Source organism: Coloeus monedula, assembly GCF_965178545.1.
Source record: "Coloeus monedula genome assembly, chromosome: 1".
In the NCBI taxonomy this organism is placed as follows: Eukaryota; Metazoa; Chordata; class Aves; order Passeriformes; family Corvidae; genus Coloeus; species Coloeus monedula.
In genome coordinates this window covers 18,550,564-18,574,590 of record NC_138781.1, presented here as the reverse complement: position 1 = coordinate 18,574,590, position 24,027 = coordinate 18,550,564, and the positions used below count along the sequence as shown (strand labels likewise).

General features: G+C 36.9%; 1 protein-coding gene across 1 annotated transcript in view; it reads right to left on the bottom strand.

Moving 5' to 3' along the window:
• Positions 1–24,027, bottom strand: part of DNAJC1 (DnaJ heat shock protein family (Hsp40) member C1) — a 108,903-nt gene that overhangs the window by 20,839 nt on the left and 64,037 nt on the right. The window contains exon 8 of the mRNA XM_082298944.1: positions 21,885–22,051. Within this exon, the coding sequence (XP_082155070.1) occupies positions 21,885–22,051 (167 nt within the window). The remainder of the gene's footprint in view (positions 1–21,884; positions 22,052–24,027) is intronic.

Sequence of the window (24,027 nt, the reverse complement as noted above, 5' to 3'; positions counted from 1 at the left end):
GAAAACTTTGTGATAACAAGAAATTATGTTTATCATTCATTCTTTTCAGTCCCACCCTGCTCTGAAAAAACAGGGACCAAATGCACATACAAGAGTTACATGAAGGCAAGCATATAGGTTACCTCTGCTTCCCCATATATTCTCCCGACTCCAATTATTTTCATCTCAAGCAATTTCTCTAGCCTGATATATTTTATCTGTTTAGATTTATTTACCTCAATGAATCTGTTTTTCTGTTTTTTCCAGTTTTCTGTGAAACTATGTAAACTTTCTGGATTTGCAACATCACATTCATGAGGAGCTGCACATACCTACTACTCATTATACAAGAATTCAGCTTATTTTGTGTTTTGAACCTGGCTCCCACTAGCTTTGATGACACCTGGCTCTTGGCTTTCAGAGAGTCACCTCCAAATAGTCTCCATCTACTGAATTCCACATCACTTACAAATTTGTTCAAAATACCCCTCAAAGGTATTCCTCTGTAAGTTGTCTTCCTGGCTAGAGTTCTGCTCTACTCAGCTGTAAAGCCATGTTACACATAGTACTTCCCATGATGCCTTTTTCTGAACCACCTGCAATTCCATTGTAACCAGCATCTTTGAAATGAGGTACCAAACTGCACAGAGCAGGATTAATCATGTGGAATAAGGATTCTCCTCTTTTTCTCTCTATTCTTTCCTTAACAATTTCTAACATTTGCATTGGTTTTTGGAATGATCCTGAGCTGATGTTTTCAATGAAGCTGATGTTTTCACTGATAACTCCTCAAGGAATTCTCCCATATGTCAAGGATCAAGGTCAGCTCAGAGCTCATTATCTTGTTCATGAAGTTCGGACAGTCATCCACTGTATCAACCTTGGCATCACTTTGTATTTATATACTGGGACATTTTTCTGCTATTTTATTGCCCAAGCAGTCAAACTCCTAAGATCACTCTGCAGTTCTTCAGTGTCTGCTCTCATGTTCACTGTTCCACACAATACTATGATTGATAAACATTTTCACCTCAATAATTATCTTTTTACCATATTATCATCTTCACTACATTGAACAGCATGATTCCTAGCAGAAATTCAGCCAAACTGCACTGCTAACCTTGGTCTATTGAAAGACAGATTTATTTCTACCCTCCATTTCCATTTGTCTGGGAAATAGCCTTCCTCTTATCCCATGACTGTTTTCTTTCCTTAAAAGCCTACAAGCCTTGTTAAACCCTTCTGGAAAATCAAGCTGACTTTATCAATCAGATCACCTTCTCCCTGCATATTTGTTAATCTTTCTATGAAGTCCAAAGGGTTTAAGGCAGGACCTTCTATTATAGAAGCAATGTTCAGGAGTCCCTGCAGGTCATATTTACCTGATGCTCATGAATTCTTCTCTTTGTATCAGTTTTTTGTTAGTTTTCTTTAAAGTGTTGTTGAAAGTACAGGCCTGTAAAGGTCCCTGAATTCCACTGACGACTTAATAAATATACAGAAAGACACATTTGCCATTTCAGTCCCTAGGCACCCATGAATATAAACAGTTACTTGAATTATTTAATCCTTAAATTTTCTTTGAACTCTGTGTTGCATATCCTCTGGTCCCAGTAACTTAAATAATTTCATCTTCAACAATATATTACAGAGGTTTAAAATAACATTAATTTTAGAATTTTTCAAAGCAACTACATGTAAACATGAAGATGTAAGTAATTGTCTTCTCTTACAAAGCTGTCAAAATAATAACCTAACCATAACCATTTTTTGTTTATACTATTCCTCAGACAGGAATGCCTTTGGCATTAAAAGCATTAAAATATTAAACAATATACGTAAGTAGACAACAGCTCTTAGAGAATAGTGAGAACCTAAGAACAAAACCACGAAGTTTCATCTTCCTCATTATCAGGTCTTCTACGACATGCAGCAGCATGCTTTAGGACAAATATTCTTTCCTTCCTCACAGCTACCCTCAACATGGTTTAGGGACTTCCTAAGCATGAAGTTGAATCCATTTCGGTTACAAAGCTGTCCACTCTCCTCATACCATTTTTGCTCTAAATCAACATCATAAGCTGGCTTTCTACACATTCAGTTTCTCACTTCTTACCATACCCTGCTGCCTTTTCATTTCTCTGTCCCATATATTTCTGATGTGCTCTACAGCTTCAGATATAATATAGGAGGGAGAAGGGAAAAAAAAAATTAAAAAATAAAACCTACCAAAAACCCCACTACCTGGAAGCCATGTGATTTCTTTACCTTCTAAACACATAGCTGAGGAGAGTCCATAGGAAAAGATAGTACTCCTTGGAGAGATTTTTCTAAACCTTGCCTGTTTGAGAATGAGGATTTCGCAGACATTTCAATTAGTGCTGCCCTGAATAATTCTGTTACCCCTTGCAATTCACTGCACTATAGACAATTTCCAGTACTGAACATATCCTTGCAGATATGAAACCCCTCTAGTGACATTTTGCAATAACAAAAATGTATGTTTCCTGTTCTTGATAAGCATTACTCTAAAGATTTTCCTTTCCATCTTAACATTACTTTGTCTCTCTAAGAAGTCTTGCTGACAGAACCTGTCAAAACCTTTATAAAATCCAAGTGCATTGTAAAGCTCTAATAGATAGTAAGGCATAACTTTTCTTTAAATTCACACTGACTTCTTACTATTATTTTTAAATTGGCACTCCTAGTAGTACCATTCATTTCATAACTTCAAAAAATTACCCAGTATGGAACTCATGCTAATCAGTCTGTACTTCCCAGAATCCTCAAGCAAGCTCAAAAATTGGTATCCTATTTCTATCTTTCATTTCAAGGCTCATTTAAGTAATTGCTAAAATATTAACAGCAGTATTAAATGGATTGGATGTTAGAGTTCTTTTCAGGTCAATGAATGGTGAAGACCACTGTTCCAAGCAATTTGTTATTTATCATCCTCAGATGAACACTTCAACCTAAAACGTTCCCTTCTCACTTGTCTTCAATACATGATGTCAAAAATCTCTAAACTTCCTTGTAGTAAACATGGGTGAAAAGGACTTCTGGCCCTAGCATCTCCCTGAAACTGCTTTATATTTTGATCATCCAGTATTTCATCAAAATCCTTGATAGTGTTCCTTTCTCTACTTCCTGGGGGAAAAAAAAAAAAGGTAGTAATTTTTTTTTCTTGGGCTTACTTTATTTTGGATTTGCATAAGCCTTTCCCTTTCTGAAGCTCCTCAACACACTCACCCCCCAAAGCAGTTATCTTCACTTTTTAGTCTGAGACAAGAATAACTTAATTCAAGTAAAATGGTTATATTTGTGGTTCCTCTGCTGGCTACCATATTGATTATTCATAATTTTGACAATTTTGTTTTACCTTCAAGCTATATGTTAACCCATCCTAACTGCATATCAACAGATAATCTGTAAACATTGGAACAAACAAAACCAGAAAACCAATCCCTCCGCCCAAAAAACCAAAACCAAAATTCAACTCTGAGAGTTTAAACATATTACAAACCAAAATGCAAATATGTCCATAAACATATAATGCCAACACAACAGATCCCATATGTTTTTGGGAAAACAAAACCAGTTTCCATCTATTCAGAAACAATAACTAAAATATTTGTTTACAAGTACACTTCACAGCTAATGCAGGTCAAAACCTAATTATTATTCAGCTCTCTCATTCCTAAGATGTGCCTAAATATAAATATAAATGTATGTATGTATGTATGTATAGGTATCTTACTTAACCTCACCAGGAAGCCTTAATGAATAAGAGATTCACCACCATCTTCAGCAGTATTATTTGGTGCTGCCAGGGTATCTCTAGACTTAGAATAAGCCATAACTTAAGACTGAAAAATCCGTGTTCAAAAAGACGGACAAAAATCAGGGGAGGAGGAGAAGAATTAAATATAAATCAGGTTAAGAACCAGCTACATGAAGCAGTAAGACAATTTTTAAAATTTATGACTATATTCAGAAAGTTGCAGATACTCGAAAAACAGTATTAATCAGTCATCTTACAGAAAAGGTGGCAAACAGAGATACTTGAAAATGAAGCACAAGATGTGCTGTATACTCACAAGATGAGTGCTATTACTCTACATTCATTCCAACATCTCTGCCTTTCGCTTATAGCCACTGGCCTTTCTCTGTCTTCCTCCCAGACCAAGCAAACCTTTAATAACAAGTATTTTCTCCCATAAAGGTCACTCTCCAAGTATCAGTAGACACCATTTCAAACCCTTCAGTAATTTCTACAGATTTTCTTTATAACTATTTTCCCTTTTTTTTTAACCTTTCTTTCATGTAAATCTCTAAATGACAAACAGCCACGCAGAGCTGATTTTCCTTCTCCTTTCCTATTCATTATTTATTCCTACTTCAAGAGTTCAGAACCAAGAGTTTTTAATACTGACTTTAAAAATGCTCCAGTTCTTCACCAAATAATCTGTAGAAGGCACAGCAAAGCAGTAATTCTTAGGTTTTGCAGAACAAGAACATCTTGAAAAACAACTTTATATTACTTTAATAAAAGTATTTTCTTGTCAATAGAGCTAAAAGTGCTCAAAAATAGTGACTTGTTAATGCCTAGTCATTGATATGAAGTAATCTGGTTAAAGCTACATCACCTTGGAAAAACAGGGGATGTAAAAAGAATGAAAACACTTCAGTATTTCATTACAAAAATCTTTAGAAATATGACTGGGAAAGTGAGAATTTTTTATCAGCTGACTGCAAGCAGAATTTTGGTAGCCAAGATAGCCTCTCTAAAAGGAGGTGAGGGGCTGCCCTGTGCTGGACACAGCTGGCTCCAGCAGACCCACTACAGAACACAGCTGAGCTGTCAGCCAAGCTGGTGGCACCTCTGGGAACCTCTGGTGGCACTGTATTTAGGAATGGGCAGAGTGCTGTGCAGCAGTCTGAGGGGAAATGTGAGAAACAGCCCTGCAGGCACCAAGGTCAGAGAAGGAGAGGAAAGAGGTGCTCCTGGCACCACAGCAGAGACTCCCTGGCAGCCTGTGGAACAGACCATGCTGGAGCATAGATCCACACTGCAGCTGGTGGAGGACCCACACTGGAGCAGGAAAGTGTGAGAAGGAAGGGAGTGGCAGTGAGGAACTGTTACAGACTGACCAAATGCCTGCTACCCCAACCCTCAGTGCCACTGGGAGCAGGGAAGGGGGAGAGGAACTGGGAGAGGAGTGAAGTTGAGCCTTCAACTTCAAGGGGAGTGGGAGGAAGGTGTTCCAGGTTTTGTCTTTATTGCTCACAATCCAACTTTATTTTACCTGGCAATAAATTAAATTTTTCTCAAGTCAAGTCTATTTTGTCTGTGCCAGCAATGGATTACTTATCTCCATATCTTTACCTCAACCCATGAGCTTTTTCATCTTATTTTTATAATATTCTCAGTTATGTTGAGAATAAGGAGTGAAAGAGTGGCTGGGTAGAGACCTGGCGGCCAGGCTCAGTACACCCACTGAACAATTATGAAATACCAAAATAAATGGTTTGTATCTAGGAGAAGTTCTGGGGAACAATTTCTGGTGATATCCCCTTAAAACTACAGGAGATCACCCAGCATCTACAATTGCTGCTGCTGGTTGCAACAGTGCAAATACCAGATTTTAAGTAAAACTCTTCTAGCAATAAAGTAGCCTGCAGATCTACCTCCACAACAAATAAATATTAAAAATGTATCCCTTATTGGTATGACCTAACAAACTGGTTGAATTTCCTACACCAACTGATGATAATTTTAATAAAAAATTACTCCCTCAGTGATTTGGGTGCTTCTGAAAAAAAAATTATTCACTTTTTTTTTTGACTACCTTATAAAAAAGGAAAATCTTCCACAGATGTCTACTTCCTAAAAATGTTATTATCACCTCTTTTAAATGGCAGAACATACTGGTTGACTTCACTTAAATGCTGAAGCCCTTTCATGATCACAAAGGTTCAAAGAGATTACAGACAAAAATTACAATTCTATAAAACACAGATAAAATGAGCACGTATTAAAAAGATACACAATCATAAAAGAGGTTGTTAGACCATAGATGTCCTCATTTAAAGTTAGAGAACAATTATTCCCTACACAGTCCTCAAATAGTATCAGAAGCCTAAATTAACTAATGAACTTTCTACCCCCAGTTTTCTTTAACTAGAGGTGTTTGGAAGAACCACTTCTATTTCAGTTTTACTTGATCAAGAAGATACAAGACATAGCTTATATCTGATGATTAAGATGTTTCTCTCAGAATACGTTCTTACAGTCAATTAAAAATGACATCACCCGGGAATTGTTTGAGACTAGGATTAAAGTCAATGAATAAATGCAGTACAGAACTGCAGAGTGGCTGGGATTGGAAGGCACCTCCGGAGGTCATCTGGTCCAACGCTTGGATCAAGCAGGTCCACTAGAGCCAGCTGCAAAGGATCATGACCAGATAGTTTTTGAATATCTGTCTCCAATGAAGGAGACTCCACAACCTCTCTACACTACCTGTGCCACTGGTCTGTCACTCTCACAATAAAGGGAGGATGTCCTGATGTTCAGAGAGACACTCACATTTGCAATCATTCTTGTATGCTGAGCCACAAACCCTGTTAGAACAGTTAAATTTGGGTGAAGGTGCAAGTCATTTATTGATTAGCAAATTGTTAAGAAAGATAAAATGTTTTTTGAAGTTATACTTCCTAAAATTCTATGCAGTTTGATGGGAAAAATGGTATCTATCAAGCTCGGTGTAGAAATGCATCCAAAATCCTACAACTCCTTAATGAAGTAACAAAATACACACAGAGACACAGCCTCCTATAATCCACTGCTGCACTTCTCATAAATCTGAGGGGTTTTTGCAAAGGTCATCATTCCTATGGTATGAGGGATAACATTTCAGCAGCTACAGTTCTCATTCATCTCTCAGTACATACTCATCATACCATTTATTGCCTTCCTTCTCCTGCAAGTGCACCCACATCAAACTTTGATAATCCCAGAACAAGTATTTTTTTCTTACATTGTACTCTTCCTCCTTCCTTAAGCAGATGCACCAATCATGCTGACACTGCTGTATGAAGACACTGAGTTATGAGGTTAGGACTGGAACTGAAAGACTGTTCTGGTTCTGGCCAGAACAGGGTTAATTTTTGCAGTAGCCAGAAGGAAGCATGCTTAGGACCCAGAGGTTATTCTATACCACCTCATGTAATCTTCTGGGGATGGGCTCCCTTAGAGAGCAGAGGTTGGGTATGGTCAGGGGGTTTCTGTGGGAGCTGAGCAATCAATCACATGTGATTCGTTCGCCTTTTCCTGTAAACTCTGTCATTACTATTGCTGCTGTTGCTGTTCATTTTCTTATCTCGTTGCTATTTCCAGTAAATTGTTCCTATCTCAGCCCATGATCTTTAACTTTTGTGCCTCCAATTCTCCTCTGCAGCCCATCACAGGGAGAGGGGGAGTGGTCGAGCAGTGCATGGTTTGGAGTGTTTCAGTGAGAACCCTAAATTGGGAAATAGCACTCCAAAACCACTGTTCCGTAATGTCCTCTCCATCAACAGTCTCATTAAATGATACTAAGAACCCTTCTTGGTAGTAAAGATGCTGTGTCTTCACCACAGCATCTGAGTTCACAGCAATACCTGAACTTGTGTAACAGAAGGAAACACAACTAGATGTTTTAAAGCTCATTCCAGCCCTAAGATACAATTTTTCATGAAACAGGACTGAACATCAGAAAAACAGATACTTCAAAATTCTGGTTCTTTGCAAAGATCAGCATACCTTAAGAACTTTATGAATCTGATAATATAATTGGGATGGCATTAAACAAAGTGCATGATACTTTCAATTTATACATAAGCTGGAAACTCATCAATCTGTATCACTGGAAGTGGTACAGAACCAGGTTTACTGGTAGAAGGGTGACTAAACTTCCAGTATTTTTCAGAGATCAAAACCACAAAAGGTACTACCAAATGGATGAAATAAGGTCCTTCCAGAGACACAGAATCTCACTTGAGAAAACATTAAAAAAAACCTTTTAGGCCAAGTTTTGTTTTGCTTAATCACAGTTTTCTGATTCTGTTCACACCCCTACAGCCAGTAACCTGAACAGAAAAGAGAAACGCATCACAGAAGAGGGACATGAGCATTATTTACCCCAAGTGTATTCTGGACATTAGAAAATGCTTCAATGTGATTTTCAGCATGCTAAAAGGACCTGGAGGGTTCAGGGGGGAAAAGAAAATCTTAATCCATTCTAATAAGGACCTTGTTCCATAGCAAGTTCTCTCTTAACATATTATTATGTTTTAACATAAAAATATGTTAACTAGCTGTTCACAATGCATCAACTCATACACCATTTTCTTTTTAAAAGAAGGCGCTAAAGCCGAAGTGTTAAAGCATCTGTCTTTAACAATACACACCTGAAAAAGGCCACTGCTCTACAATACATATTTTCACACTTCAGGTTCTACCAGGCTTTGGGTCTATACTTAACACAAAGCTTTCTTTAACCTATTGTTGCTAACATGACCGAGTACGTGCTTGGATGTTTCAAATATCCATCTACATTACCATAAAGCAATCTGAGTATTCCTCCTATGAAGTATGTAGTTTTTAAAAACATGAAAAATAATTTGAATGCCAACATATTTTTATGGCTTTTGAAATTAAATTGTTTGATCATATTTACACAATGCCCAGGTAATTCTGTCTTTTTGTCATTACAGCAAACCATCAGGGGGAAAAGGTTACTTTTTGACACATTCTCAAAATCAAATCTTCTTTTGCATCACGCATGCCAGGGGAAAAATGTCACAATTAAATGGTTCATAAGTATAACATTAAAATTACTATTTAAGTCAATGTAATTGAACAGAAATTAAAATGTAGTTTTTAATTGCATATTACAACTTAAATGGTAGCACTTAGCAGAAAGTGTTAACTCATTTATTTTTTAATTGTTAGCTGCTTCAAGGCAATTGTTTTAATGCAGAAAAAAGTGAGAAGCTCTTCAGTAAATTTGATTATAGGACACTCAGGCATGTAGATCAAATAAAATATAGGTTGAATAGGTAATTAGGTTTGGCCTGTGATACATTAACGTGGAGACAAATTCCCAAAGAAAGGGAATGCATGTTTTTCATTTCATTCTCTCTCCAACACCACTCTATTTGGATTCTGAAATGCAATTTAAAAAGTATTTCCATTTGATAGAGAACACAAAATTAAAAATCTTCTACAGTACATAGGTCAATGAATTCTTCAAGAGAAGAATTCTGTAAATTTCATAAACTTCAAAAAATAAGTGCATAGGGTATTAAGTCTCAACAGATTGCATGTGGCAACTTATTTCATAATTAGTTGACACATTAAAAATCTTTAGCCATGCTAAATTTACTGGAGAAGACGAGCCCAAGGGCATGCAGATACATTAAAGCATATGATTAGTCCTTACTAAAAAAGAGTGTTTTTCCTTGCAAGGTTATTATTTGACTCATGAAAATGTCAAATATTTAACAACATCAGGCTGTATACTCTCTTTTATCAACTTCAGTACAATATGCCATATTATGGGTATTCTGAAAACATTGACATATGGTATTTAAGTACCATTCAATAGACTAAACCATCCTTTGATGGTGTCATAATGAACAAGATACTATTACACAGCTAATCCTGCTGACTGCTCTTCAGCGCTGTCCTCTCCTTCGTCTTCCGTCCTTTGTCCAGCTTTTGTGTCAGGCTTCCTGGCACAATTTATCATAAAATAGAGAACTTACCTCAATAACTTTTGGGTTTGTTTGGTTTTCTGGTTTTTTTACATTGGTCTGTTGGAGGCAACATGTTTCTCCTACCTTCATCCATCTTAAACAGCTTATCCAAAATCAGGGAGCTTTTTGTGTCCTTTGATTTCCTTCAAATATAGTTTTAATTGTCTCTGAAGCATTTTACCACCGCAGATAATGTCTAAAATAATGTTCTTTCTGTCACATCAAATGCAACTAAATTCTTTTATTAGCAATACTAACTTGCTCTAATGACCTAAACCAGCCTGGATATTTTGATCTCTTAATTTTTAACTGAAATGCAGGAGGTACTTTGCATCCCCAAAGTGTATAGACATACTGTGGAATGCAGTACTATATAAGTATGACTCAGGACTATCAGTATACTAAAATCCAAAGGAAAAATTCAGCACCCTTCTCCAAATGGACAAGATGTCCAAAGATGATAACATTCTGCTATGAAGAATACCAAAATGTAGAGATTTGCTTTCAACATATAAGTTCACTTTGGTAAAGAACAAAAATAGAGATTGGTATCTAGCTGACAACCTAACAGATGCTCTGACATGGCTCAAGGCAAGTGTGAATTTTGGCTATGAAAGAGAAAAAAAAAAAAAGGAAAGGAAAAAAAAAATCTACTGTCCCAGCAGAATACGCCTGAAAGAATCAGAAACAATATATGCATTTAGGACCCTAAATGGGCTACCTGGAAAATGTCATGAACATGGCCCATACTAAACTCAACTTCAGTTCTGTTTTCCAACAGTCTAAGTTGTCAAGTAGTAATGAGGGGGGGGAGAGAGAATCTGAGAAGTTATCATGTATTCATAAAACACAGATCTGTGATGACAACCTCAAGCAGAGCACTGCCAAAAAACTCCCATATTTCAAAATTGTTAATTATCAAGAAATAGTATGCATGTAATTGAAAATAAGGACAACAGTAGTAAAACTAGGTAAACATATAAACATTGAACCTGCCTGTCAAATTCCCAAGTATAACCACAATGTTTGGGCTAAGCAAAAATCAAAGGTAGCCTTTTTTCATTCACACAGATTTTCCTTCCCATAATTTGTTGCCATTTGAAAATGCACCATTAATGCCAGTCTCATTCTTCCTGTGCTCAATTTCTCATTACCAGGCAAGTTCTCCAAACGCCCAAAGCAGTGACAGATTGCAGTTACTGGTAAATTTTCAGTCATCAAGACCAGTATAGTTAAAAAACCCCCGAAACACACACATAACACTAGAAGTTACAAACTTAGGTCCCCTAGTTACAAACCTAGAACCTCCATTGATGTATTTTCTTTCTAGACCTATTCCAATCCAGATTTCCAATGTGAATTACAAATACCACCTAGTAAATAGTAAAAATTGAAGTATTATGTTTTCCATGTTCATGATTGCAAGTTTTTTTAAAAAAACAAACCCAGGCACACAGTTTACTTTATGATTAAAAGTAACACCACTAGGAGGATTTTGGATGGTCAGAATGCTGATGTTCCCTAAAGAGGTCTGTGTAAATATCTGATGCTATACAACACATCAAGTAAATGCATGCTGTAAATGCATACTTTGTGAAAGTCTGGGGGCTGCAACAAAACACAAGCTTTCCATAGTACTCAATTGCAATGATGCAAGAACATCCACTCCTTCACAATTTGCATCTCAAGGATAGCCACTGTATTAAAAAAATTCTGCATTTTGGAGATTATAGAAAGTGCCATCACCAATATGATAAACTTCACTACAATGTACCATTTCTCATACTGTGCCTACTTTAAGAGTGCTCTCCTCTTTCGCAGGTTTGGCTAAGTAATATATTATCCCGTAGCATTTTATAAAAATGGTTATGGACACAACTCCCATTCCTTTAAATGCAATGCAATTGCATGCTCAAGTGTGCTGAACTGAGAGTCTGAAGACTAAAGGTGATCTTTTCAAAACTGCATTCTGCCTGACAAAACCAATATAGAAAATAGCTGATTAACTAGATTGAGATTCTCTGAAAATTCTGAAGTGACAAAATGCTTATGTCAGTAGTATTAAATGGTTCCTAGGCAAGGCAAGACTACATATTTACTATAAACAAAAGCCAAACATGTCTCACATGGTTCAGTTTATTTTTAGTAATTGGAGTTTACCACAGATTACAGTTCCTAGGTAATTTCTATAAATAAACTTGACCAAACATCACTATAGTCCATGGGCCCAGGAAGAAAAAGAAAGGAAAGCAGCAGCACCATGCACTGTGAAAGAAGGTAAGATGCTGAATCTAACCAGATTTTAATTGGTTTGTCTGGAAAATATGATATAGAAACATCACTATGTATTTACACTTATAAATTAAAACTGGATTTATTAGAAGCTAACTTCATTCTCCAACTTAAAGATAGCTAAAATCATACCAAGAAAAGTAAGTAACTATTTTGCAACAGTTTGCACTTTTCAAATTCATGTTAAAAAGCCAAAAAGAGCAGCAGTGAATTGAACTACAGAAGTCAGTGCTATAAACTGCAAATTCTTTCTGATCCCTAAGTTGTGGATACTGTGAAAATCCCATTTCAGGGATATTTAACATCCTTGCCTCTCATTTGTTGCCAGAATTGTGAGGATACAGGGATTGATGAATTGCTCTCTCTCCCTTCTCTTGGATGGACAGGCAAGTGGAGCAAGGTCACAGTGATTAACCACCTTTCACATCTTCTTCCAGCTCCTACCCCTGGTTTGTGCAACTACTCCCTTCTGCTTCTTTACTCTTCCTTCTGTAGTTGAGATAGGAGTGACTTTGTTTTGGGAAGTGAGTGAGGGAACTCCACCTAGGAAAACCAGGATTTCCACCACCCCCTGACTCCAACTGGGCTAAATCAGAGCAATCCCATCAGATGTTTTGCTACATCTCTCCCAGGCTGAGAGGAAAACAAAACCAGTGCAACAAAAACTATTAATTACAAAACCACTGCACAATTTCTTGCAAATGTATGTAAAATGGATATGACCTCCAGGACAGAAGAGACACCATTAACGACAAAAGTTAGATCTTCAAGGATTGACTGGGAAAGATCAACTTCCAGTTTCTCCTCACAGGAATGAGGTTTCTCTTGTTTATGTCAACTACCAAGTTTTTCTGTGATAGACAACTACCATGTCAATCTCAGAAATGCAGCAGGACTTGAGATCTGAAATAAATTAACAAGTCCAACCAGAGTTATAAAAGTTAATGTAAAAAGCTATACAGCCCTAATTTGGACCCAGGCAGGTGCCTCAACTGAGATTATAGTACTGCCCAGTACAGAAGCAGAGCTGCATTTTAAAAACCCTGTGTGTTTGTCCCCACAGGTTAATACTTTACACAATTAACCGGAGCTCTTTGGTAGTTTTCAACTGACAGACCCAAAAAACCTGAGGACTACATACTGAAAGTACATGTGTGAAAATAGTAAGATTGAATTATGGCAGCAAGTCACATCAATCACTTCTTCTGGAACACAGATTCAGTTGGAAAACTACTGAAAGCTAAAATTTGACACCACAACATCTATAGCATGGTGTTGAAATCAGTGTATTACTCTTCTTGTCTGTACAAGACAAAAACCCATGCTACTATATTTAATTAGAAGGGAAGTTTAAAAACTCAATCAAAATTAGGAAATATCAGGCATATGTCAACTGTATTGCCTTAATTCAACATATATGCATGGCTGATTTATGTTTTTAAGTAGTGCATAAGTGTTTATATAACATATTGTTACTATCTTTAGGAAATGTCCTTAGGGAAATATATATTTTGGTTCTTTGTTTCCTTTGCAATCTAGACTGAATTTTGGTTGTGCTGTGAAACATACCGTTTCCAACCCCCTTTTTTTTCTGGCTGTCATATCAAATAATTTCTCTGTATCATTAGGTAAGTTTTAATATTACCTTTAAATGTTTATAGCATGACTTTCCTCCTTGCAGTTCTAGCTGGCCTGAGCATAGTATATTTGAAAGCAGGATATTATTGAACTATATATTCTAAAAACACACCATTACTTTCTATAAATACAAGAATAAATAAAGAAATAAAGTTTCGTATGCTTTGTTAATCAATCTAACCTAACTAAAGGTCAAAGAGAGAGAGGCAAAAAAGGAAATACATAAATTACACATACTTACATAGCAGTTATTCAGTTAGTGTTTATTCACAGTCTTTACATATTCATGACCTATTTCAGGCAAAACTCTGTAACTGTTGGTTTAATGCTTACTACTTGTGGCATTTGTCTCAGTCATAAAAAACTATTTTCTCTGAATCTGATGCTAGGAGAAATTAATTTTTTCATTATGTATTTACAAATACAATTTGTTCTTTGATGCATATTTGCCATAACATTGAAATCACCAACTTGAGATGCTAGTTAAAGAATATATCACCATCATCCTATAATTTTATTCTTCCTTAAGAATACCTGAGGACTAAAAAGTCTTGCATGTTTAATACTGCAGATTAAATTAGATTCCTGACCCTAATGATTTGATATTCACTGCTCAAAAGCAGACAAGCCTTATTCTAGATTTAAATATGTGGGTCATCCTCTCCAAGGAAAACTTAATAATTAAAAATAATGTTTTTTTAGAATCACATTTATTCTCTCCTTAAAGCTATTCAAGTCCAAAGTAAAGTACTTAGAGGCTTAAATACTCAAGACAGAAGCTTGAAAAGAAGGTTATTGTGTGTGTTTAAGGAAAGATAACTAAAGAGTACCTAGAAGTAAACAAATTTATTGTTTCTAAACAAAATAAAAAGTATACCAAATGGACAGAAATAAGCTAAATACACTAATTTCCTATAAATAGACTGCTCTGGTTCAACAGTCACATAAAGAAACAAACAAATTAGCCATAAAACCAACAAAAACATTGGCTGTCAGTTACAACACTTGAAAAATTGAAAAGGTCTTTCTGGTTTTCTTTTGTTCATTAGGCTGACTGACTCAGTGGCCAGCAAAAAGCAAAAGAAAGATGAATAGAATCACTAATATGTAATTACATAAACATTTTAGAATAACCAAGGTGCCCAGCTATTTTGTTGGTATACCAAGGCCTGTTCCCTACATCACCAACATAACATGTAACAAAAGAATGCCTTTTCATCACTCTCCTAGGGTGCCATGGAAGGTCATGGAGCAGATAATCCTGGGAGCCATCACAGTGTGGGACAACCAGGGAATCAGGCCCAGCCAGCAGAGGTTTGTGAAAGGCAGGTCCTGCTTGACTGACCTGATCTCCTTTTCTATGATGAGATGACCTGCTTAGTGGATGAAAGAAAGGCTCTGGATGTGTCCTCCGGGACTTCAGTGAAGTCCTTAATACCATTTGCCACAGCATCTCATGCAGAAACTGGCTGTTCATGGCTTGGCTGGTTGTGCACTTTGCTAGACAAACACCTGGATGGAAGGCCAAGCCCAGAGAGCGATGGAGTTAGATCCAGCTGGTGCCTGGTCACCAGTGCTGTTCCCCAGGGCTTGGTGCTGGGACCAGTTCTGTTTAATATCTTCATCAATGATCCAGATGGGGGGATCAAGGGCACCCTCAGTCAGTTTGCAGACACACTGAGCTGGGTGGGAGTGTTCATCTGCTGGAGGGCAGGAAGGCTCTGCACGGGGATCTGGACAGGCTGGATTGATGGGGAGAGGCCAGAGCTCTGAGGTTCAACAAGGCCAAGTGCCTGTGCCTGCCCTTGGGTCACAACAACCCCTGCAGTGCTACAGGCTGGGGACAGAGTGGATGGAAAGATGCAAGCTGGAAAAGGACCTGGGGGTGCTGGTCAACAGCAGCTGAACATGAGCCAGCGAGTGCCCAGGTGGCCAAGAGGCCAATGTCATCCTGGCCTGGATCAGCAACAGCGTGGCCAGCAGGACCAGGGCAGTGATCGTTCCCCTGTACTTGGCACTGGTGAGGCCCCACCTCAAATCCTGGGTCCAGTTCTGGGCCCCTCAATTCGGGAAGAACACTGAGGTGCTGGAAAGAGTCCAGAGAAGGGCAATGGAGCTGGTGAAAGGTCTGGAGCAGAAGTCTGATGAGGAACAGCTGAGGGAGCTGGGGGTGTTTAGCTTGGAGAAAAGGAGGCTCAGGGTAGATCTTATCACCCTCTACAATTACCCAAAAGGAGGTTGTAGTGAGGTGGGGGTCAGTCTCTTTTCCCAGGTAACAAGCAATAGGACAAGAGAAAATGGCCTCATGTTGCACCAGAGGAGTTTTAGATTGGATACTAGGAAAAATTTCTTTACTAAAAGAGTGGTCAAGTTTGGAACAGGCTGTACCGGGAAGCAGTGGAATCACTGTTCTTGAAACTGTTCAGAAGGCACACAGACATGGCACTTAGACGTGGCTTAGCGGTGAACATGGTGGTGCTTAGTTAACAGTTGGACTTGATGATCTAGAGGGGTCTTTTCAAACCTAAATGATTCCATCATTTTAACTGTTATCAATATTTTATCACTAGAATTCTGTTGCACAGAAGAAAAATACATACGTTGTTCCATACCTGTCCACCGACCTCGGACAGGAGCCAAAGAAAATAGGTAGATTTAAACACTTATTTTTAAAAGCACGTGTATAATTTTTCATTCATAGTAATAACTGTAATGTAAATATGCCAACTGTAGGAGTAGCCTATGTGACAAACTGTAGAGTTTTTTCAATAATGCAAACCCCAATATTCTGCTTAGGCTGAGTCTGCGATATTTGCAGTGAGACTAAGCATAAAAATCCACAGGAAAGTCTGAACTCTTAACACTTTCAGTAACACTCTAATGAAGATTTGATTTTTTTTTTTTTTAAATGAAGCATCTTTTCAGTAACACTACATTTTTAAGAGTTTGGTAATAGAATACTGAGATTTTCACCTCAGGGTTACTAAATTCAATATAGCCCAGATCAATAGCAACTCAAAGTCATCACCATTTGATGAGAATTTGGAGCTCAGGTTAAAATGTATTATGAACTTAGACTAGCTCCAATGAATAGCTTCATAACTGACACTAACATGTATGGTTGCTGGCAGTCTCAATACAGAGCCTTAAATTCACTGGGAACACAGAGAGATTTACTTTCTAGACCTACAGTAATCCTTCTGAGTCAGGATTAAGGCCCACTAGCTAGACACTATGAGGAAACTCAGACTGCTAGCTGCTTACTTGTACCTGTCCCAAGAACAGAAGAGCATTAGAATCCAGACACACTTTTCAAATGGCATATTTGCTTCATTGCTTAGAAAGAGAAAATAAATTATTTCAAAACTAAATGACCTCAGGCTGCACACCAGAAGAGAATAACCCTTCCCTTCAAAGACCAATTTATTAAAACATCTGGTTTACACAGCACCTTAATCCTGCTAAGATACAAACTGCTTGCTTAAGAAATTAACATTTTTTAAAAGCCTGGAAACTGTATTCAGGTAATCTGTCATATGACATCTTGCTGGAACCCTGAGGATTAGAACAAGCACCACATTATTTGCTACTAAAGAAAAAGCATACTCAGATTTCAAAGCAGCACAGATGTGGGAAGATCCAAGGCAGAAGAGAGCAGGTGGCAGGCTAGCTGGCAATTACAAAACGTACAAGGTTATAAAATTACTGAGACTTAATTGTCAAATCTATACATTTTAAGCTAACAAAATAGTAATTCAGCATTTGCATGGCATTTTGCCTTTTAATGTTAGAAAGCAGAGATATCTCTTCTGTACATTTAAAGTTATTTTATATTGCTGTTCCACAGCCAACTTTCAAAAGAAACCTTTATGATTAAAAAGCTCACTCAGTTATCAATATCCTATATCTAAAACACAGTGCTTTGATGGCCCAGGCTGAGAAAAATAAAACCACAAGCTGCATTTTAACCAGAGAAGAGTTCAGCACCAGAATGATCAGTCTACAGTTCAATAACTAAGAAAAAATGGTAACTACTTTCAGCATCTACAATGAACTGTGTGAAAACAATACTTATGTATACTTTTATTTCACAGTATTTTTATTAATCCTAATTTAAAGGTAAAAAGTAAAGCAAATGCAAGAGATGTATGCTAAGTTTCCCATGCTCTGTGCACAAAAATAGTTTTTACTACTCCTGCTTTAGTAAAATCAAGCCAGGTGCTCCTGCAATATCAAAACCACCCAAATGCCAAGAAGTGCCGTAGGATAACATGAAAAACAAAAATAATGAGAAACATCATTTTCTGTCCATACATCTGGTCCAGCTGGAAGGGATCAGGCACTGTCTTTCTCCACCTTTATCTCCTCTTTACAGAGCAAGCAAATATCAAAAGGTCAAAAGTATTCACCAGTCATTGAGACAGAACTTGGAACTCTATCTTCAGAGATGAATGAGTCAAATAATGATATGAAAAGGAGATTCCAGTGGAGACGATGAGGAATCTGTAAACCAAAAGGAATTATAATCCTGGTCCCACTGAAGACAATGATAAATCTCCCAATGATTACTTAAGGGCCAAGACTTTCATGCAACAACAATATTCTTCATATAAGCAATAAACTCTCATGAAAACAACATGTGTTACAAATCACATAAAATCAAATCAGAACAAAGAGTATGAGAGAAATCCCACTGAGAGAAATGATTCATCAATAGCATGATTCCAAAACCAGTGAATACATATATTCCTGCATGACTATTTGCAGAAATGACTGAACAAGATCAGATGTAACAAAACATAGGTTCCTTTCCTTTCTTCCAGCTCCACATAATAGGCTGTGCAACAGGGAAGTAAAGGGTTAAATGGCTACTAACTAATGCAATTGTGGCTTAACAACATATTCAAGTCACAAAATAATGTATCTCAAAGGAAGTTCATTCCCTCTAAATTTCCCTTAATTACTAACAAGCCTACACAGAACAAGTTTTTCAGTCACCTTTTAGTGACAGATAAAGAAAAAAAAAAAACCCACAGAAATTCAAGCTAAGTAAATTAAGATCTCAATAACCTGAAAGAAGATCTTGCGGATCTTCTCCCTTTTCAGAAACAGAGAACAAATATTCAGTGACAAAACAAAAACAATCTTTGAAATAAACTTTTTCTTTGCTTGCTTTGAAGAGTTTTGTTGATCAGCATGAGAAGGAGCTTTTAGCCATTCCTCCCAAGTTCATAGTCATATGCAGTTTGCATGAATCGTATAACCAGCACTATATGAATATACAATTTAGTCCTAGGTAAGTATATGATTTTCTATATATATAAAAACCTCTCTAGAGTCCCATTACTTCATTTCCATGCTCTCAAATACATCTGAGTCAGCTCACACTATTTCCAACAGATTGAGTTCAAGAACAGGATAGATGGAAAGGTTTCATAAGTGATCCAGGTAACATGCTCTCGGTATGTGCTTCTCCCCACATGTGTTCCCAAATATGAATTTAAGCACCCTGGCTGCAAAACAAATTGAGTATTTCTTTCTCTCTGAATTTATGAAAGGTAATAAGTCATAATAAAATATTGAAATTTTACCTAAAACAAAACTGGAATGCACTGGAAGAACACTGTATCCTGTTATTTCCCCATAGCCTCCCTTTTTTTTTTTTGTGGTCTAAAACTCCAACTATTTAACCTTCCTGCATAAATATGATTTTCTAAATTTATTTTTACTGTTGACCTAGTCTTTCTCTTAAGTTTTTTGGGTTTTTTTTGAAAAGCACAATGATCAAAACTATACTAAAAAGGTTCTAAAGGTGGATGGATCACTGCTACACAGAAATACAGAAAAATTACCTCTCAGTTCTGCAATACTGATATTATCTATCTCCCCATAGCTCGCTTTCTTTTATTACTTCATTTAATATTCAGTTCTATGTAAAGAGTAAAAATATGGCAAGACTAGCTCCTTATGGACATAAGCTCAGTGCATTCTCAAACTTGGGCAGAAAAAAAACTTTGCTATAAGCATGTTTTCATCCATGTAACCTTATAAAAAGAAAGAAGAAACATTCCTCTTTCTCCTTCCCTTCATAGATGATTTTACAATGCCTAAGAAGGAATCTGTTTTGTTCTCTACAGCCTGTTCTTTATCTACTTCAATACATAAATCCTATGGAAGCAGTAATCAAAAAGAATAAATCACAAAGAAAAAAAGAACTCAAAGAATTAAGAATAAATCAACCTAAAAACTGAACATAATCTAAACTTTCTATCAAATTAGGCACTTTGCACAGTGCAGCACTTCAAAAACATTAGTTCATGGATTATAGGCACCTCTACAGTACAAATATCAACAGTGCAGAGCAGTTGATGAACAATAGTAAATTATTGTAATCATCTACATTTGGGATACCAATAGCAGGGGAAGCAACTCCAGTTCTTACTCCTGGAAGGATGACAAAATAACTATTGTTTTATTAAGCTACTTTGATTCTACCACACAGGTAACTGGTTGGCTGGCACAGTCCGCATCCCTGCCACAGAAGACAAGGAAAAAGAAAAGCTAACAGATTTCCTTATGAGTGAAGAATGACAATCCCAAGAAAAGGTCTGATGGCAAAATGACTTATGAAAGACTAACTTTTTCCTAAAGCAAGCAGAACTGAGAGGTGAACGTTACACACCACTTGGTTTCACGTCCGTGCAAGAGGCAGAAGAGGGATGCTGACCCAGTTCACATCTATGATGCGAAGTGAAGAAAAATATATGTATTCTTAAAATGGAAAATGTGTCAAATGACAGTGAGGAACAATTCACTTGTGGTACAACCATTTTCCCAGTGAGCTTATTACAAATCATATGACACAGACTTTCTCCTATTACATACAAATGGTTCCTACAGGCTACTAGAGCCAGTGACATACACTCTCTATTTCTTTGTGCAGTTTATGAATCTGTTTCCCTCCACTATTGTATTAAATGTCGATGTTGCACCATGATAACATATTAGCTGTCAAGCAAAGGAAGCACAACTCATCACAGTTTGTTCAGGTCAAACACTTTACCCGGACAGTATACAGTATACCTACAAACTGCCTGATTGTCCCTAAAAGGTTAACCCCTTTTGTAACAGAATATAATTTAAAAAATACACTAATTTATCAAAGCAATGAGTTGCAATACTGAACATCCAGACAGAAGTGTAGAAAACCAAGTTAGTTTTTTTGAGGACATCTGAAAGGATGGACCTACAACTAGTTCTCCTAGCAGTGTCTCTGAAGACACAACTTCTATATATTCTGTGAGGAGGTGTAAATTTATATATGGAATAGGCCCAGTCTTATTCAAGTTCTGCGTTTTCATGGAAATTCAAAGACAGACTCAATTTCTGTCAGAGGGGAAGATGAGTTTGTGGATCCAGATGATTAAGCATGCAGCCAACCCAACTTCACTTCAAACACACCCTTCTCATCTGTCTTCCAAGGAAGGCAGATTTTCAGGACAGCTGATTAATTTACAACATTTATTCTCAGTTCCAACATGAAAAATAAACATTTTCAAGCTAGTATGAATTAATAAAATTTACCAGAAAACAATTATACTAACCGCCACTAAGAACCCTCATCTCTGAGTAGAAAGAACCTTAACAATAGGCCTAAACTGAATTGTTAGAACCTTCCCATGCATCAGATAAAATGCACGAAGTACGTAACCAGTTCTATAATCAAAAGATAATACATCTGCATATTAGGAAGCGAAGGTTTCTTCTTTTTCCTTTGCTTTTCTTTTAATAGAGAAGAATCTATTCTTGCAAGCAAAATGTTATTAACCGCAATTAAGAGAAAGAACCAAGCCTCATACAACTTGACAGCATTACATTCTACTAATTTCTAGTGAACAGGAATAGTATCTATATTAGAAACCCTAGAGAGCTTTCATATAGCTTAATCAATGACATCCTATTATAACAACATTTCTAGTATCATTACACAAATTACACTGAACACTGATACAACTGATACTTTTTCTCTTATGTCTCTGCCAGACAATACTTCTCTACACTTTAATGGTATATGAATATTGTGGTGGTATACACACAATATTCTCTTTTCCTGAGAGGTAAGTAAATGAATCAACATTTAAAATAAACAACAACATGAAAGATTTTGAACCTACCTTCTTTTTCTGGGTTCTGTTCCTGCCTCCCAACCAATCATCCATCTGCTCCTCAATCTCTTCAATTGAAGCTCCATGATCATAAGATGGTATATACACACTTGACTCCAGAGCTGTGTATACAGGGAATTCTGATTTTGGTTTCTTGACTTTAGGCTTCTTCTCTTCTATACAAAAGTAAAAAAGAAGAAAAAGTAATGTTACTAGTACTGCAGGGATGTGTAATTCAGAAGCTGGTTTAGCTCCTTAGCTCTCAACCCTATTTTAAAATTTCCACTGAGGAAGTAGCTTCAATTTCTTTGTTAAAGAGAGAACCAGAGCTTTGCATAATAATTTTATTTTTATTAAAAGTAAATAGTAATGCACCCACTTAGCACATCTTCCATCTGAACTACGCCTGAAAGGGCCAGAGGAGTTAGGTCTAGTTACTGCTACGCCACTTGGCAAAGAAGATTAGTGCAGGTGAAAGCACAGGAGCTGTTAAAAGATTTTGAAAGTCCGGCCAGCTTCAGAGAAATTGGCAAAGGTAGAAAGGTGAATTTTAGACAATTCTGTATTACTGTATGGTCAGCTATGCTAAGTAGAAGCTTCTGAGTCAACAGATGGCTTCTCTATTCCCACATTTCTCCAACCACAAATAGCTCTTTTCTAGCACTTACACATTTAGGAAGATTTAGATGTTGGATCTCATTTCTCACACTGATCACTGTTTTCTACTCTCTCTGCCCTTCAAATGATATTAAATGGGAGCAGCAAACTCATGGGAGAGGAAGGAATGACCACAAAAAACTAAACCCCAGTACGTAAAAATGCATCCACTATATAAGATAATCTCTAAAGTAAGATTTAAAACGGACAGTTGACAGAACTTTAGGAAAGACACGAAGATGAGCAACAGAAAGAAGCTTGAACGCTCAGAAAGCATCCAGAAACCTCATGTGTGCCCAGTAGTACTCTTCTGTTTTTTCCTCTTGTTTTCAAAATATGCTGTATTCACAGTAAACAAAAGCTGCTAAAGTGAAAGAGGTGATCTAACATCCACTGCAACCAAGAGGGAAGTTCTACTCTTGACTCCACCTTTCCATTCTCCACTGCATGTCTTTGGGCTCCTCTCTCTTCTATTGTGTTTCTACAATCATCCAATCACTCAGCAAATTACTTCAATTTACTAAGTTAGTAGAAAATTACTCTTCATACCCAAACAAATAGGAAACAATCCAAGTCATTTAAAGGTAGTGGGCAAGGAAAAGAAGAACCATGCTTGTCTGATCAGCTTATCTGCCTTTGCAACCATGCCCTAATACTTCAGAGGAGAAAAATCTGTTTTTCATGGAAACCTTTAAAAAAATTACTAAAGAGGACAGAGGACTGTTCCCTACAGACTCTCACACAGGATTTCTTTCCCTAAAAGTATATGTGCAGAAACAGCACAGTGAAAAAGCTCTGCAGATTTGACAAACTCCTAGGAACTGAATATTTTAAGAAAACAATAAAGGGAGAGAGAACTGTTTCAAAATGAACAGAAAATTCATACAAATCTTGAAAGTTAACAGAAAGACTAATGATCTTCTAAACTTTCCACTGTTCAGAGTTTCACTGTACATTGTTCAGAGACCTGTTTTTGTAAAGAATCTTTAACTTTACCTGTCAAATTTTAATAAATGAAATATTAAGTTAAATCTTTATTTGGAATTTTTTAGCATTCTTCTATAGGGATGTGTAGAAAATATAATGAAATGACAGATACTCCTCAAAATTAAATGAAAATCCAAAAGTGTTAATACCAGCATTTGTCTCACTGTGCAGATGTTAGTAAAGACAACACAGGTACAAATTTTTTTTGCCTATTTCAAAAGGTAAATTTTATAATCAAATCACATATATCAAGTATTATCTCATTTTACTCCAAAACTGCCATATATAACAGCTTCTGGAATCATTTAAGATTTGTACGGATAAGTAACAATGGCTTTACCAGCTCTTTACCACAAACGTGTACTGGCAAAAATATTCTAGGAAGTTAACTTCAATGACAATTTTCACCACTGCATTTCAATCCCTCAAAATAATCAAGCACACTTGTTCACATGGAATTACTCACAGTGGAGACACCCCAAGACAGGTGGCTTTTCCTGTATCTTGC